Source organism: Eulemur rufifrons, chromosome 15 (genome assembly GCF_041146395.1).
Source record: "Eulemur rufifrons isolate Redbay chromosome 15, OSU_ERuf_1, whole genome shotgun sequence".
Taxonomy (NCBI): Eukaryota; Metazoa; Chordata; class Mammalia; order Primates; family Lemuridae; genus Eulemur; species Eulemur rufifrons.
In genome coordinates this window covers 21290228-21302305 of record NC_090997.1, presented here as the reverse complement: position 1 = coordinate 21302305, position 12078 = coordinate 21290228, and the positions used below count along the sequence as shown (strand labels likewise).

The window sequence follows — 12078 nt, the reverse complement described above, 5'->3', positions numbered from 1 at the left end:
AAGCCTGACACCAATGTCCCATCAGAGGAGCCAGCTATTCAGCAGGAGAGTAGAGAGCTGCAGGCTTTGATCCTAACATACTCCTTGCAAAGCCACCTCAGTCTGACACTGACCCATAGAGATTCTTAATGGTCAGTCCCCAGTGTTTCCCAAAATACAATCTCTCGGGTACTCAACTCAAAGGGAAGTTTCAGACAACCATCTCTGAATTGCCTGAGTTCATTTAATAAGGACACAAAAAGTCCCAGCCAAATTGCCCATTTTACCTCATTTCTAAAAGCTGGGAAAATGCAACTGACACAGAAGGAAACAATTCAGTATTCAAAGGTTATCGGGTGGGTGGGTGGGTGGGGTGTGCATGTGTTTTAACCAAGGAAAATCTGCTGATTTTTTTTTCCTTAATTGGTTCTGGGAATCAACAACTGACCACAGGAGGGTAAGTGTTTGGAACAGCTTCTCCTTATTATCAAATCCTTGATTATAATGGTTAAGCCTAGACTTGTGGTTCTACTAAACCTCACTAAGCAACCTCACAGAGCATGCGCACAACTGTGGCAACACTCTAAGGTTCATGCTGGGACATATCCAGTTATAAAGTTAGTATCAGAGAAGGTCTGTACAAAGGGACCTGGACATCACTCATGCCCACCCTTCTTCATTGAGATAAGGAAACATAAGAAAGTATGTGATCTGCCCAAGGTCACAATGCTAGTGTTGCACAGGGCCAGGACAAGAACCCAGGACTGACACCCAGGCCAGTGTTATTTTTACTCCATCATGATGCCACCTACACACACAAGGACTGCAGAGAGCTCAGCTCTTCTTGGTGTAATCTGCAAGCTCTCACTCATAGGTATGGTCCAAACCCAATTCTAAATCCACTCCCCAAAAGTGCCAAAAATGTCCCTAAGCATTCCATTCAAATATGCATTCAATGTCTGCTCTGTGCTGACCACCCTATCAGGCAGCAGGAACACAAAGAAAAGGTGTGTAGCTTTAAGGAATGCCCTCTGATGGAGGACAGAGATATTACAAAGAGACAACAGTAACGTCCGGAGGTGTCCCCAGAGACCACAGTGGAAAGACATACCGGCTTCCTGGAGGAATGCAATCTCCTGAGCTCTGCCCAATGGGACAAAGAGCAGGGAACCAGACAAAGAAACGGGAAGAGGACATCACCGTAAATGGAAATGCAGTAATGAAAACAAAGACAGAGAAGCATAAAAAGATACCTCTTCGGTAACTAAGGGCAGCTAACTGCCACTGAAATACAAGGTTCAAGGGGAGATGAGGTAGAAGAGGTAGGCAGAGGACAACAGTTTTGCCGAATTTATCCTGCAGGTGTAGGGAGGCCCCTGCAACAGGCAATCACTCCTCACATTTATGTCTTAGAAAGATCACTCTGTGACCAAGCATTTATTTGGAAAGGATTTGAAGGCGGCAAGAATGAAAGAGTTTGGGCCTCTACCACAAAAGAGTCAATATTGGTAACAATAATTACCAACCTATATTGGGTACTTTCTATCTGCCAGACACTGTTCTCAACATTAACACATTTAATCTTCATACAATTTCATGAGGTAGAGACTATCACTACCTTCTTTTTACAGATAAGCAAATTACGGCACAATGAAAGCCTCTAAGGGGACAGTCTCCTAACCACTATGCATACTTTCTCTCCCCATAAGAGATTTGGGCCTGAACAGGACTTCAGTAGAAGGGAGGGGGAGGGGCCGACCCACGCAGTCATCACATCAAGCTAATGCCCAATCTCTGTGTTCCCAAACATCCTGCACACCGCCCTGCCCTCCTGCTCCAGAAAGAGAACCAAGTCAACCCAGAGTGGGAGTCTATGCTCCATAACGTAGCATCATGTCACCTCACAAAAGCTCACTGTCTGCGACGCCATCCTCCCTCCCCAGCCCACCTGAGTCCAGCTGCAGTGAAAGCCAGAGACCTGCTTTCCTACACCTCAAATGCAACAAGCCTCCTCCAAGGCACGGTTTGCACATCCATGTGGCACTTAATGACACTAGAACTTCCAGGACGCTAAACTTCTCTCCCCAACTAAAGACTGCAGACTACTCGAAGGCAAGAATTAGATATTAGTCTTCCAAAGACCTGGCATAAATATCTGATCAACTGGCTAAAGCTTACCCGAGGGCTTTTCTAGACCTATGGGGAAAAAATTTGCAGTCAAGAATAAAAGCAGAGATGACAAAGCCAGCCTGTAGGCCTATTCTTCCAGCCCCCACAAGGCTCACAGGGCTTGGAGTCAGGAGTTGGAGATGCGCAACTCCTATCTTCATACTTTTTTGACACATCACTTTACCCCCCACCCCAGACTTTAGTTTCCTTAGTGATAAAACAACTAGATTTCTACACTCTCTGGGCCTCCATCCAACTCTGATTACAACACATACACACACACACACACACACACACACTCTTTGACAATCTAACAATATTTTGTAAAGCACATATCCTTTTATGCAGCAATTATGCTTCTTGGAAGTTATCTTAAGGAAACATTTGCACAGGTATACAAAGTAATTTGTACAAGAACACTTAATCCAGCATGGCCCATCACTGCAAAGAATTAGAAACTGTTTAAACATTCAGCAATAAAAGAATGGTTAAATAAATGATGGTGGTGTATCCAATACAATGGAATACTACAGCACTAGCATCAATGCTATAATACCTCTATACTTCTGTACATACTGATATGGAAGATGACCAAGATACAATGTTAAGTAACAAGAGCAACTAGCAAAGCAATTTATATAATAGGAGTCCTCGTTCTGCTTTACCATATATGCCCATGTATGAAGTGAAAAAAGTCCATAAGAATATTCTTTTTAAAAAAAGTGAATTTGAAATGTCCTCACCACAAAGAAATGATAAATATGTGAGATGAAATGTATTAATTCACCGGATTTGATCATTCCACAATGCATACATGTATCAAAACATCATACTGTATTCCCATAAAGACATACAATTATTTGTCAATTAAAAGATAAGGTAAAAAATGTCTGAATAAAATAAAATTGTTAATGGCTGGTATCACTTCAAGGGAATCAATGGAATCGTCTTTTCTTTTTTGTTCTTTGAATTATTTTAAGCATTCAACTACTCATATTACTCCTATAATCAGATAAAAACAGGGTGACACCACTACCCAAGGTCAGACCAGTTGCACTAATAGCATGAGCCTCAGAGGCATTTATTCAGCATCTTCTAGACCAAGTCAAGCAGTCAGAGCCCACGTCACATCCTGAGAGGTCTAGAAGTCACTTTCTGGCCCTCCGGACTGCTTTCCTGAGTCAAGCTTCCAGTTCCCACCATAAGCCACCTGACAACACCTCCTGATTATCCTTTCCAAAAACGCAGGTGTGGACTGCGGAAAGAAAGGTGATTACAGTGGTCAGGGTGAACAGAGTCCTCTCTACCTGGCCACACAACCAAGGACTCAGTCTAGAACACACTGTAATTAGACGTAACACCTCCTTCCACTACATGATAAATCCATTCCTGGGCTTTTTGAAAACAAAAATACCAAATTTCTTCCCACTGAATCAAATTCCTTGGAATCTAGAAGTTATAGTCCAGATAAGGAAACTTGTCAAAAAAAAAATGATGAGAGAAAAAATTTCTAAATATTACATCTTATTTCTAGGAGTCCAAGGTATTTTACACTACACATACACACACATACACACACACACACACACACACACATTAGATCTTCTAAAATACCACATACAATAGTAAATTACCGTTGCTGTCCACTAAATAATACCCAAGAGAAAGTTAATAGACATCCAAAAGTTTCTCCTATGCATTTACCAAGATCTGGCCCATGATCTCATCACCCCTCATAATTATCTTATGAAGTAGAGGACAAACATTTATAACCCTGCATTCTGGGTAGAGTCCTAAAACAAGCAAACTTCCCCTAGACCTCAGTGAGCACAGTGAGAAGCCTGCAGCACTCGCTGCATCCTCATCCAAAACAATGCAACACCTCTGTTCCATGGCACAGCAAGACCATGTTTGGGATCTGCCCTCATCGCAAAGAAATGTTTACAGTATTTGATACTCTTGTGTAAACATCAGCAATGGCCTACCCCTAAAATCTCAAGTCTGTGGAAAAGGGTCCATTTTAAGGAAATCCTAAGTACCACGTCCCGTAGTACAGAAGATACAAATCCTGGCAGGGAGGAAAATGCACTGGAAAGCTGTGAGGTGTAGTCAAGGCACTCCCTTCCCACTGGAAGCCCTGGGAAGAAGGCAGTAGGGACTACAGAAGCCGGCTCGCTTTGCTATTTTACCACACTGACAGCATTCTTGAATCTTTGTCAACTCTAGAAAAGTTTCATTAAGCCAATGATTTTACTCTTTTTCAAAGACTTGAGCTATTTTTTAAAAAGACATGTCAGCAACAAGTGTACATCTGAGTTCCTTTAGAATAATAAACATTCTCCAAGTATCTGCCTTACAAAGCATCAGCAGAGTTTCATGAAACTAAAGTTCATGGGCACAGAACACACATAAGTAAGCATTCATATTACTCATAAAATTAGACCCCATATTGTAACCAGCGTCACTGTGGGTACATTTTTACAAACTCAATGACCACATTAGCTGAACAAAACCAAAAATAAACAAGTTTTTCCCAGCCTAAACGCATCTGGCTGTCCATTTTCTTCCCAAACCAATGCCTACATACAAAACTTGCCGTGTTTTAGTGAGCAGTTTACAAGCTGAACATAAGGACACCCTGCAATCATGGAAAATATGTCCACAAAAAGGAGGAAAATGCTTTGTTCTTGATGTCCCACAAGTATTTATGAGGTGCCTGGGAGGGGTCAGCACAACACAGAAGGTGGCCTAGTAGAAAGAGCACTGGGCAGGAAGGCAAGACACTCGTGGAGTTAAAACCTCCGATGAAGCCATCTCCCAGCTCATCCCACAGGCACTCTCTCATTTCCTCTGGCCTAGACCACTGCAACAGGCTCCTGACTGGTCTCCCCAACTCTATTCTCTCCTCTGCCCCAGAATTATCTTCCTAAAACAAAGATCTAGCTGTACAGCACCTTGCTTAGACGCCTTCCATGAGCCTCCTCTGCCTACAGGACAGAGTTCATCTTAGCAAAACTGACAAGAACCCTGTGTGGAGCCCCTCTCTAGTAGTTCCCTACCACTCAGACACCCCTCAATCTCTGTAATCTGGAAATAACTGGTTTAGACAACAACAAGATGCTTTTTCCCTCCTTCCAGGTTTAGTGTGAATGTCACCACCTCTAAAGTCTTGCCTTGGCTCCCCAGAGAGTTATGAGCCTCCTCCAGGCTGTCACAGCATCTGCAGAGCCTCTCTCCTAAGTATCCTCACACCACCAGGCCTCCTTGCTCCCAGGTGGCAGTACAACACATGGGGTAATTCTCCTATGCGGCAGGAATCTAATGCTCACTCCAGAACTAACCTTGACTAAGTCTCTTAAGCCTCTGAAATAAGTTTAAGTCTCAGTTTCTACATCCACAAAGCTGAAATCATCATGGCTAAAGGGGACTGTTAATCAGTTTAAGAGAAATGATGTATATAAGCACTTAATACGATGTTTGAAACTCAATAAAATCTCAATAAGTGGTAGCTAATATAATTATTATTAATGTCAGAGATACTCACTAAATGTTTCTTAACCAGGGACTCTAATCTCCACTAACCCCTAATTATTATTAAAATGTCACAGATACTCATGAAATGTTTCTTAATCAGACTCTAATCTCCACTAACCTGGGGCAAATTACAACTTCTCTAAGTCTCAGTTTTCTCACTTTTAAGTTGGGAGGGCGGGGAGGAGTAAGGTATTGGGGTGGGGAGAGGACCAACACAGAAACCAATCAGAAAGAAATTAAGCGCTGAACTGTGTAATGATAACAGGATATCTGAGATATGAGAATTGTTTCCCTAACTTGAGAAATGTGAAAATTAGCACTATAAAGGGACAATACTACCTTGGACCCCCCTTTCCCCTTAGGTTTGACTTAAATTATGTTTATTATAATGTTAATCATATCCAAACATAAAACGAGGTTATGTCCTCTTGATGCCTTAGCTCTTATAAAACTATAAAATAAAACAATTTTAAAATCTGATAAAAATCAATAAACAGGAACCCAACATTCATTTAACATGACAGATAATGATGATGCAATTTTGCAGAAACTGCATGGCAGTTCACAATGTATTAAATACAACACTACCACAGGGCGGGTTGCTTGAATTCGCATTCTACATGCCTACACCACCGTGGGCTGTGACCCCTTCGGCTACTCATCATTTTTCTCTAACAAATTATCATGAAAACTTTGTTCATGCAACTTCCAGCAATCCTCTGACCTTAACACATCATTTCTGTAATAAGTCCGTATCTGTTCTTCCCTCCATTACCTAGAGACAATTAAAGGAACACTCAAATATAGCCAATAAAATCTTATAGCACTACTCAACTTATAAGGTCTTCTAAATGTTATTTTTAGAATGTGATTTTTTAATTATTATTGAAAAAACATTAAAAATTGGGTTCTGATTTAAAAAAATAACTTACAAAAACTCCCAGGAAAATGTCTTCGAACTCCAGTTTAGGAAACATTGTTTTATAATGAAAGGGTCTTGCCACAGTATCCAGAAAGAACTGAGACATCTCAGATCTAACTCTGTGCTGACACTTTAAGTGCTTTACACCCACTAGTTTTTTAATCCCCAGGATAACCCTTTAAGGTAGGTATTATTCTAACACCTAAAGAAACTGAGGCTTGAAGAGCGTATCTAAGTGATAGGGCAGCATTTTGAAACATCTGAATATGCACCTCTGCTCTCTGCCTTTTCAAGATAAGCCCTAAGGAGTGTCAGCAGAAGACGACCAGCAACAGACAACATGAATCCACAAGAAAACAACCAGGTGAGAGTGAGAGACTGAGAGAAGAAAGATGGCACTGTGAAGGAAGAAATGACAAGACTTGTTGACAAGATGGATGCAGAGGAGAAGGAAGGATCAAAGGCAAGTCCATGGTCCTTTGAGACAGAAAGAATGTGTGTCTTGTCCCCCTAGAAATGGAACTGCGGGGAAGAGAAGCCAGTTTGGAAGACAAGACCTAAATTGAAACATAGTTGGTTTAAGGCAAAAGGGACTTATTCCAAGTAGGAATGGCTATCCCCTTAACAGATCACAGCTGGAGATGTTGGGCTTGAAGTCATATTCATAGAAAACATGTTTACAGCGCATAAAAATTCTTCCAAAGATAAGGCGGTCAAAGGTGTCCAGCACAGAGGAGATGGAGAACAAAGACTGGCAAGACAAGGCCACTGGATTCTGAAAGAAGTCTTTGTGTCTCACTAGTTTCAACAGACTGGTGTACAGAAGTCTGGGCATAGGCAGAGGAATTCTAATAGAGGAATTACAATGGCTAAGAAACAGGGGCAGCCTACCCAGGAGGACACACTCGAGGACTCATTCATACAAGCATTTGAGTGCCCACTTTGTACCAGAAGCTGTCCTAGGTTCACCCAGGAACACCTCTGCCCTCATGCAGCAAGTAAGCAAATATACAGTCTGGAGTTAGGTAGGTGCTCTAAAGGCTAGGGGAAAAAAAGCAGGATTTGAGAAAGAATGATGGAAGGAAGCAAGTATGTGAGATAGTATCATCGGACAATCAATAAAAGATCAGCTAAACTCTGACAGGAGGTGACAAGATGAAATTTTTTAAGCCATGAAGGCTTCAGCACCTTTGATATATGCTGCCTGCTACACGAAGCACTGTATTGGAGCTAGAGAGATCACAGTAAAACACACATTTGGAGGTATCTGAGAATCGGTGCACATTGAGGAGAAAACTGATGGCACATGAGACACTGAGGAAGTACACGGGAAAGCCAAGGGTCCCGCAGGGCAGGCAAGACAAAAACCTCACCACTTGGATGAAGGCACTTCCAACTTCAATACTCTGACTACATTAGAAATAGATAGATGCCGAAGCAGTGATATGCTTGAAGGAAGAGAAAGACGCAGAGGAAGAGGAATTTTATAAGACTCAGCCACATTCATTCAACAGATAAATAAGTTTATTGAACAAGACCTACTGGGTGCCATCGGGGTGAGGATCTGTGCTCACAAGTGTAAGCAAAAACACGCAGCACCTCAAGAAAGTGAGAATGCCTCTGTTAGCGCAGATCCCAAAAGGCTCGAACCGCAGGGAGGAGGGAGGAGTGGGTGGATGGGACCAAGCGAACAATGAGGGTTCTGAAGCCTTCTCTGCAGAACAGCAGTGTTGGGAGGCTATCACAAGGTTGAACCATCAACAGACGATGGTGCTGCAGGTTCAGCAAAAAGTTAGATTAGGGAAGTACCATCAAGCCCACAAATGAGGAGCAGTCTAACTGTGGTGCCCTTTCCACCCGGCACTCACCACATCAGTATTAAAGTCATCTGCCCCATACAAGCTGTGAACTGGGCATAGGACTCATATCTCCTTGGATCCCTACATTCCAAATAAACTTGAAAATAATGAAGGCTCAGTAAATGTTTGAAGCCAAGTTTTAATGGCATGAGTAAAACAGGAGGGACTAAATAACTGAAAGTTTGATGGGTGCGAGAAATGGAATAGGACAGATTCCTGCTGAGTGTCCGAAGCAGTTGCAGTTGGCTGACGCCTGAATGAATGAATGTGAGGCAAAAAGCAGCCGCATCTAACTGGCTGGATAGCCCTGAGTAGGTCACTTCAATTCTGAATCTCAATTTGTAAAATGAGGATGGTAGTGCAAACCACAGGTTGCAGGCCTTTCAGTGGAGAGAAGGTGTTTGTCATTACCCTGAAGCCCAGAGAGTCTATCTTTGCTGATACAGGGTGCAGGCTTCCCCTTTAGCTGTGCTTTCAAACAAATTCTGGAGATAACACACAGCTAGTATGGCCACCAAAATAAGGACCTTTGAGGTTTGCCAGCAAAAGAGACCCACTGGAGTTGCGGCAGGTTACGAGATAGGGTTTCGGGGCCAGGCAACAGTGAGCAGTGGTAATGAGTTACACAGATCTCAGATGTGAAACACCACATAGCCCAAGGAAAGACTGAATGAAACAAATATCTGTGCTTTCCAGGTGGCTGTTCATGTCCGGCATGTAAATACCCAGGCATTTAGACACACCATAAGTCAGGGAGAAACAGATTTTACACAACCTAAAAACTTTAATACTAATTTAAGAGCTATCAGAGCAATATTTATCCATTAGCAAGACCACCACCGGCCTTTGAAAAGCTTATTTACTGTATTTACAGAGTATCATCAGACTGTATTTTGGGCTTCTGAGAAGTTTCCATTTAAGATCAGTAGAAACACCTGACACTTCCAAAACCCATCATTTCCCATGCCAGACTGAATTCCCCAACATTACAGGAAAACCCAGAAACTCTGCAGAAGGGAGTAAAAGGCCAATCCAGTCAAAAGAAATCTTCCAGTTCTACAAAAGAATACAAATACCACAAACAGCAATGAAACATTTCTAGTTAAATAACTTTTCACTCAATCTCTAATAACTTCATTCTGAAGCCCTTGAAAAGCATTACATTATACATTCTATATTTCCGGTGATATCAATGGCCTACAATTATACAATTTCAAACAGATTACAACTGTTAAGACAAATTTAAGGAAGCTGAAGGCCAGACAAAATCATGTGTTTGAAAATGCCTGCAAAGTAAGAAAAGCCTGAGAGAACTGGATAGCTTTTCTGCTTTTAAGCTAAATAAAGCCACTGGGGGGGGGGGGGTGCTTTGCAAAGATCCTAGTGATAATAATCTCCCCGATTACACACAACAAACCATCCAATCAATTTCACACCAAGGAAGGAAAGTTAATCCAAGAATAACAACAACACTTGAAATATTGAGAAAAACACACAGTTCTGATTTTTAAAACACTCTGTCAGCGCTGAAGAACGATCCGGTCATTGTAGCAAGCCAGAACATTTGACTAATGTCTCTGTGACTATGACTTGGCTTGTGCTAACTAAAGGACAAACAAGATATTTGAGTTCCGACGCTCAGGCCTTCAGGTCCCCTCTCTACCGATTCCCAGTAGTCTCCCTACTTCCTGCACACCTTTGGATTATTACACTGACTTCCTGCACACACCTGGGTCCAGGACACCTTCCTCCTTTAAGGGTTACTCAAGCTAAACTCCCGAGGCAAGCTCGAAGGTTAAAAGTTCGCAGTCCCCCGACCCTTCCGTTAAAGCACTACCAGCACACGTAGCTGGACTAGTTCGGCCGCAGTGGAGTGATTAATTTACGTCAACAATTCTGAAGAGGTAACGCATCACCGCAAGGACAGAATTTAGCAGGCAGAGTGTGGCCGCTCCGGCAGAGCCTCTGCTGACGTTCACCGCGGCTGCCACCACGCAACAGGTCCCCGCAGCGAGGGCCCGAGCGGAGGGCGGGCAATTGGGCACCTGCCACCAGCCCGCAGGCCCAGTTCTCCCCCTGCGCCCCCACCTCGCAGCCGCCCCCGGAGCCACGGCAGGCCGGCCGGCCGGCCGAGCCCACCACCCGCGATCAGGCCCGAAACACATTCCTCCCAAGATGACTAGATACCGTGGCTCGCTTGCGCGCTTCCCAGGTCACAAGGTCCTCCCGGACCTGCCTTGACCAAAGGACAGTCGTGCCCCGGCCAGTGGTAGGGGACCGCTGAGCTGGGGGAACGGCCCCGGGTGCGCAACTGGTGCTCGGAAGCCTCCAGCTGGGAACAGCCAAGCCACCTGGCTTCTCACCTGCCCAGGCACCAGTGCCAGGTGTGTTAGTATCCAGACGTGTATCGAAGCTACTTAATAGTCCGGAACGTTTCTCCGATCGCACAGCTCTAGTGACTACTTGGAAAACATCAAGTCCCTTTGTATAATGAAAAAGAACTTTTACAGGGGGAGGATGGAGGAGGAGAGACAAGCGGAGGAAGAAGCAGGTGAATGCAGGAAGCGGTGGTTCCTGCCGGCCGCCTGGCCGGGACCTGGAGGTGGAAGAGGGGACGCGAGGGGAGGGAGAGGAAGGGAGAGAAAAGTGGGCGAGGGCCGGCGGTGCTCCCGAGAGGACGGCGCGCAGGTGAGGCCGGACGCTCACCTCGGGCAGCTCGCGGAGCTGGTTGGCGTCCAGCAGCAGCTCCTCCAGGCTACGGGCATAGCGGTAGATCTCCTCGGGGACGTAGACCAGCGAGCAGTGGCGCTTGTCGATGGTCTCCACATGACGGTTGCACCGCCACAGGGGGATGCAGTGGAACATCGCCGCCCCCGCCGCCGCCGGAGCCGGGTCCCGAGCCGCGGAGACCCGGGCTCCGAGCCCGCTCTGCCCGGCGGCTCCGCTCCGCCTGCTGCCCGCCCCGGGCTCGTTGTTGACTCGCAGGCTCGCTCGCTCCTCGCGACTAGCTTCGCGATCGCAAACGTTCCAGAGAGCCCTCGGCGGGAGCCCCCTCCGCGTCCCAGCGCCCCCGCCCGCCAGCCGGTGCGTCCCCTCCCACCCTCCAGCCGCCGCCGCGCGGAGCTTCCTACTCGCTGCCGCCGCGCTCACTGAGCATGCGCGCTAGTGGGCGCGCGCGGAGGGCGTTTCCCAGCCCAGGGGATGCTCCGCTCCGGGTTTTCCCGGCGACCTGCATCGGCAGAGGGTCGGGAACCCTGCGGGCTGGCCGCTCACTGCCCACTTGCTCTGGCTGGGAGGCGGGGAGCGTCACGCCCTGTGAGGAAGCCGAACTCTGAAGGGGCTTGGGGCAAAGATGAGACGGGGGATGGGCGGCCTGAGGGGAGGAGAACAACTTGATGATTAGTTTTACTTAACTTGCTGTCTTCTTGCTCCCCCTCCCCAAAACTTTCTCTTCCGGGGTCAGGCGGGACCGCCTCGGAGCGGACCTTGCGCTCCGTGGGTGCCTGGAGCTACGGGATTCGGTGTGGGTTCGAGGTGTTTCCCCATCCTCGCTGCTACTTTCTCGGCTGCTGGTGTGCTCGCTGCCCACAGCAGCCCCAGAGATGTGAGCGGCCG

At 45.7% G+C, this 12078-nt stretch overlaps 1 protein-coding gene across 1 annotated transcript in view; it reads right to left on the bottom strand.

The window, feature by feature from the left end:
• LRRC1 (leucine rich repeat containing 1) overlaps positions 1-11580 on the bottom strand; it is a 131930-nt gene extending 120350 nt beyond the window's left edge. Inside the window, exon 1 of the mRNA XM_069488323.1 lies at positions 11170-11580. Coding sequence (XP_069344424.1) covers positions 11170-11328 — 159 coding nt within the window. The 5' untranslated portion in view covers positions 11329-11580. The remainder of the gene's footprint in view (positions 1-11169) is intronic.
• Between the last annotated feature and the right edge of the window lie 498 nt (positions 11581-12078).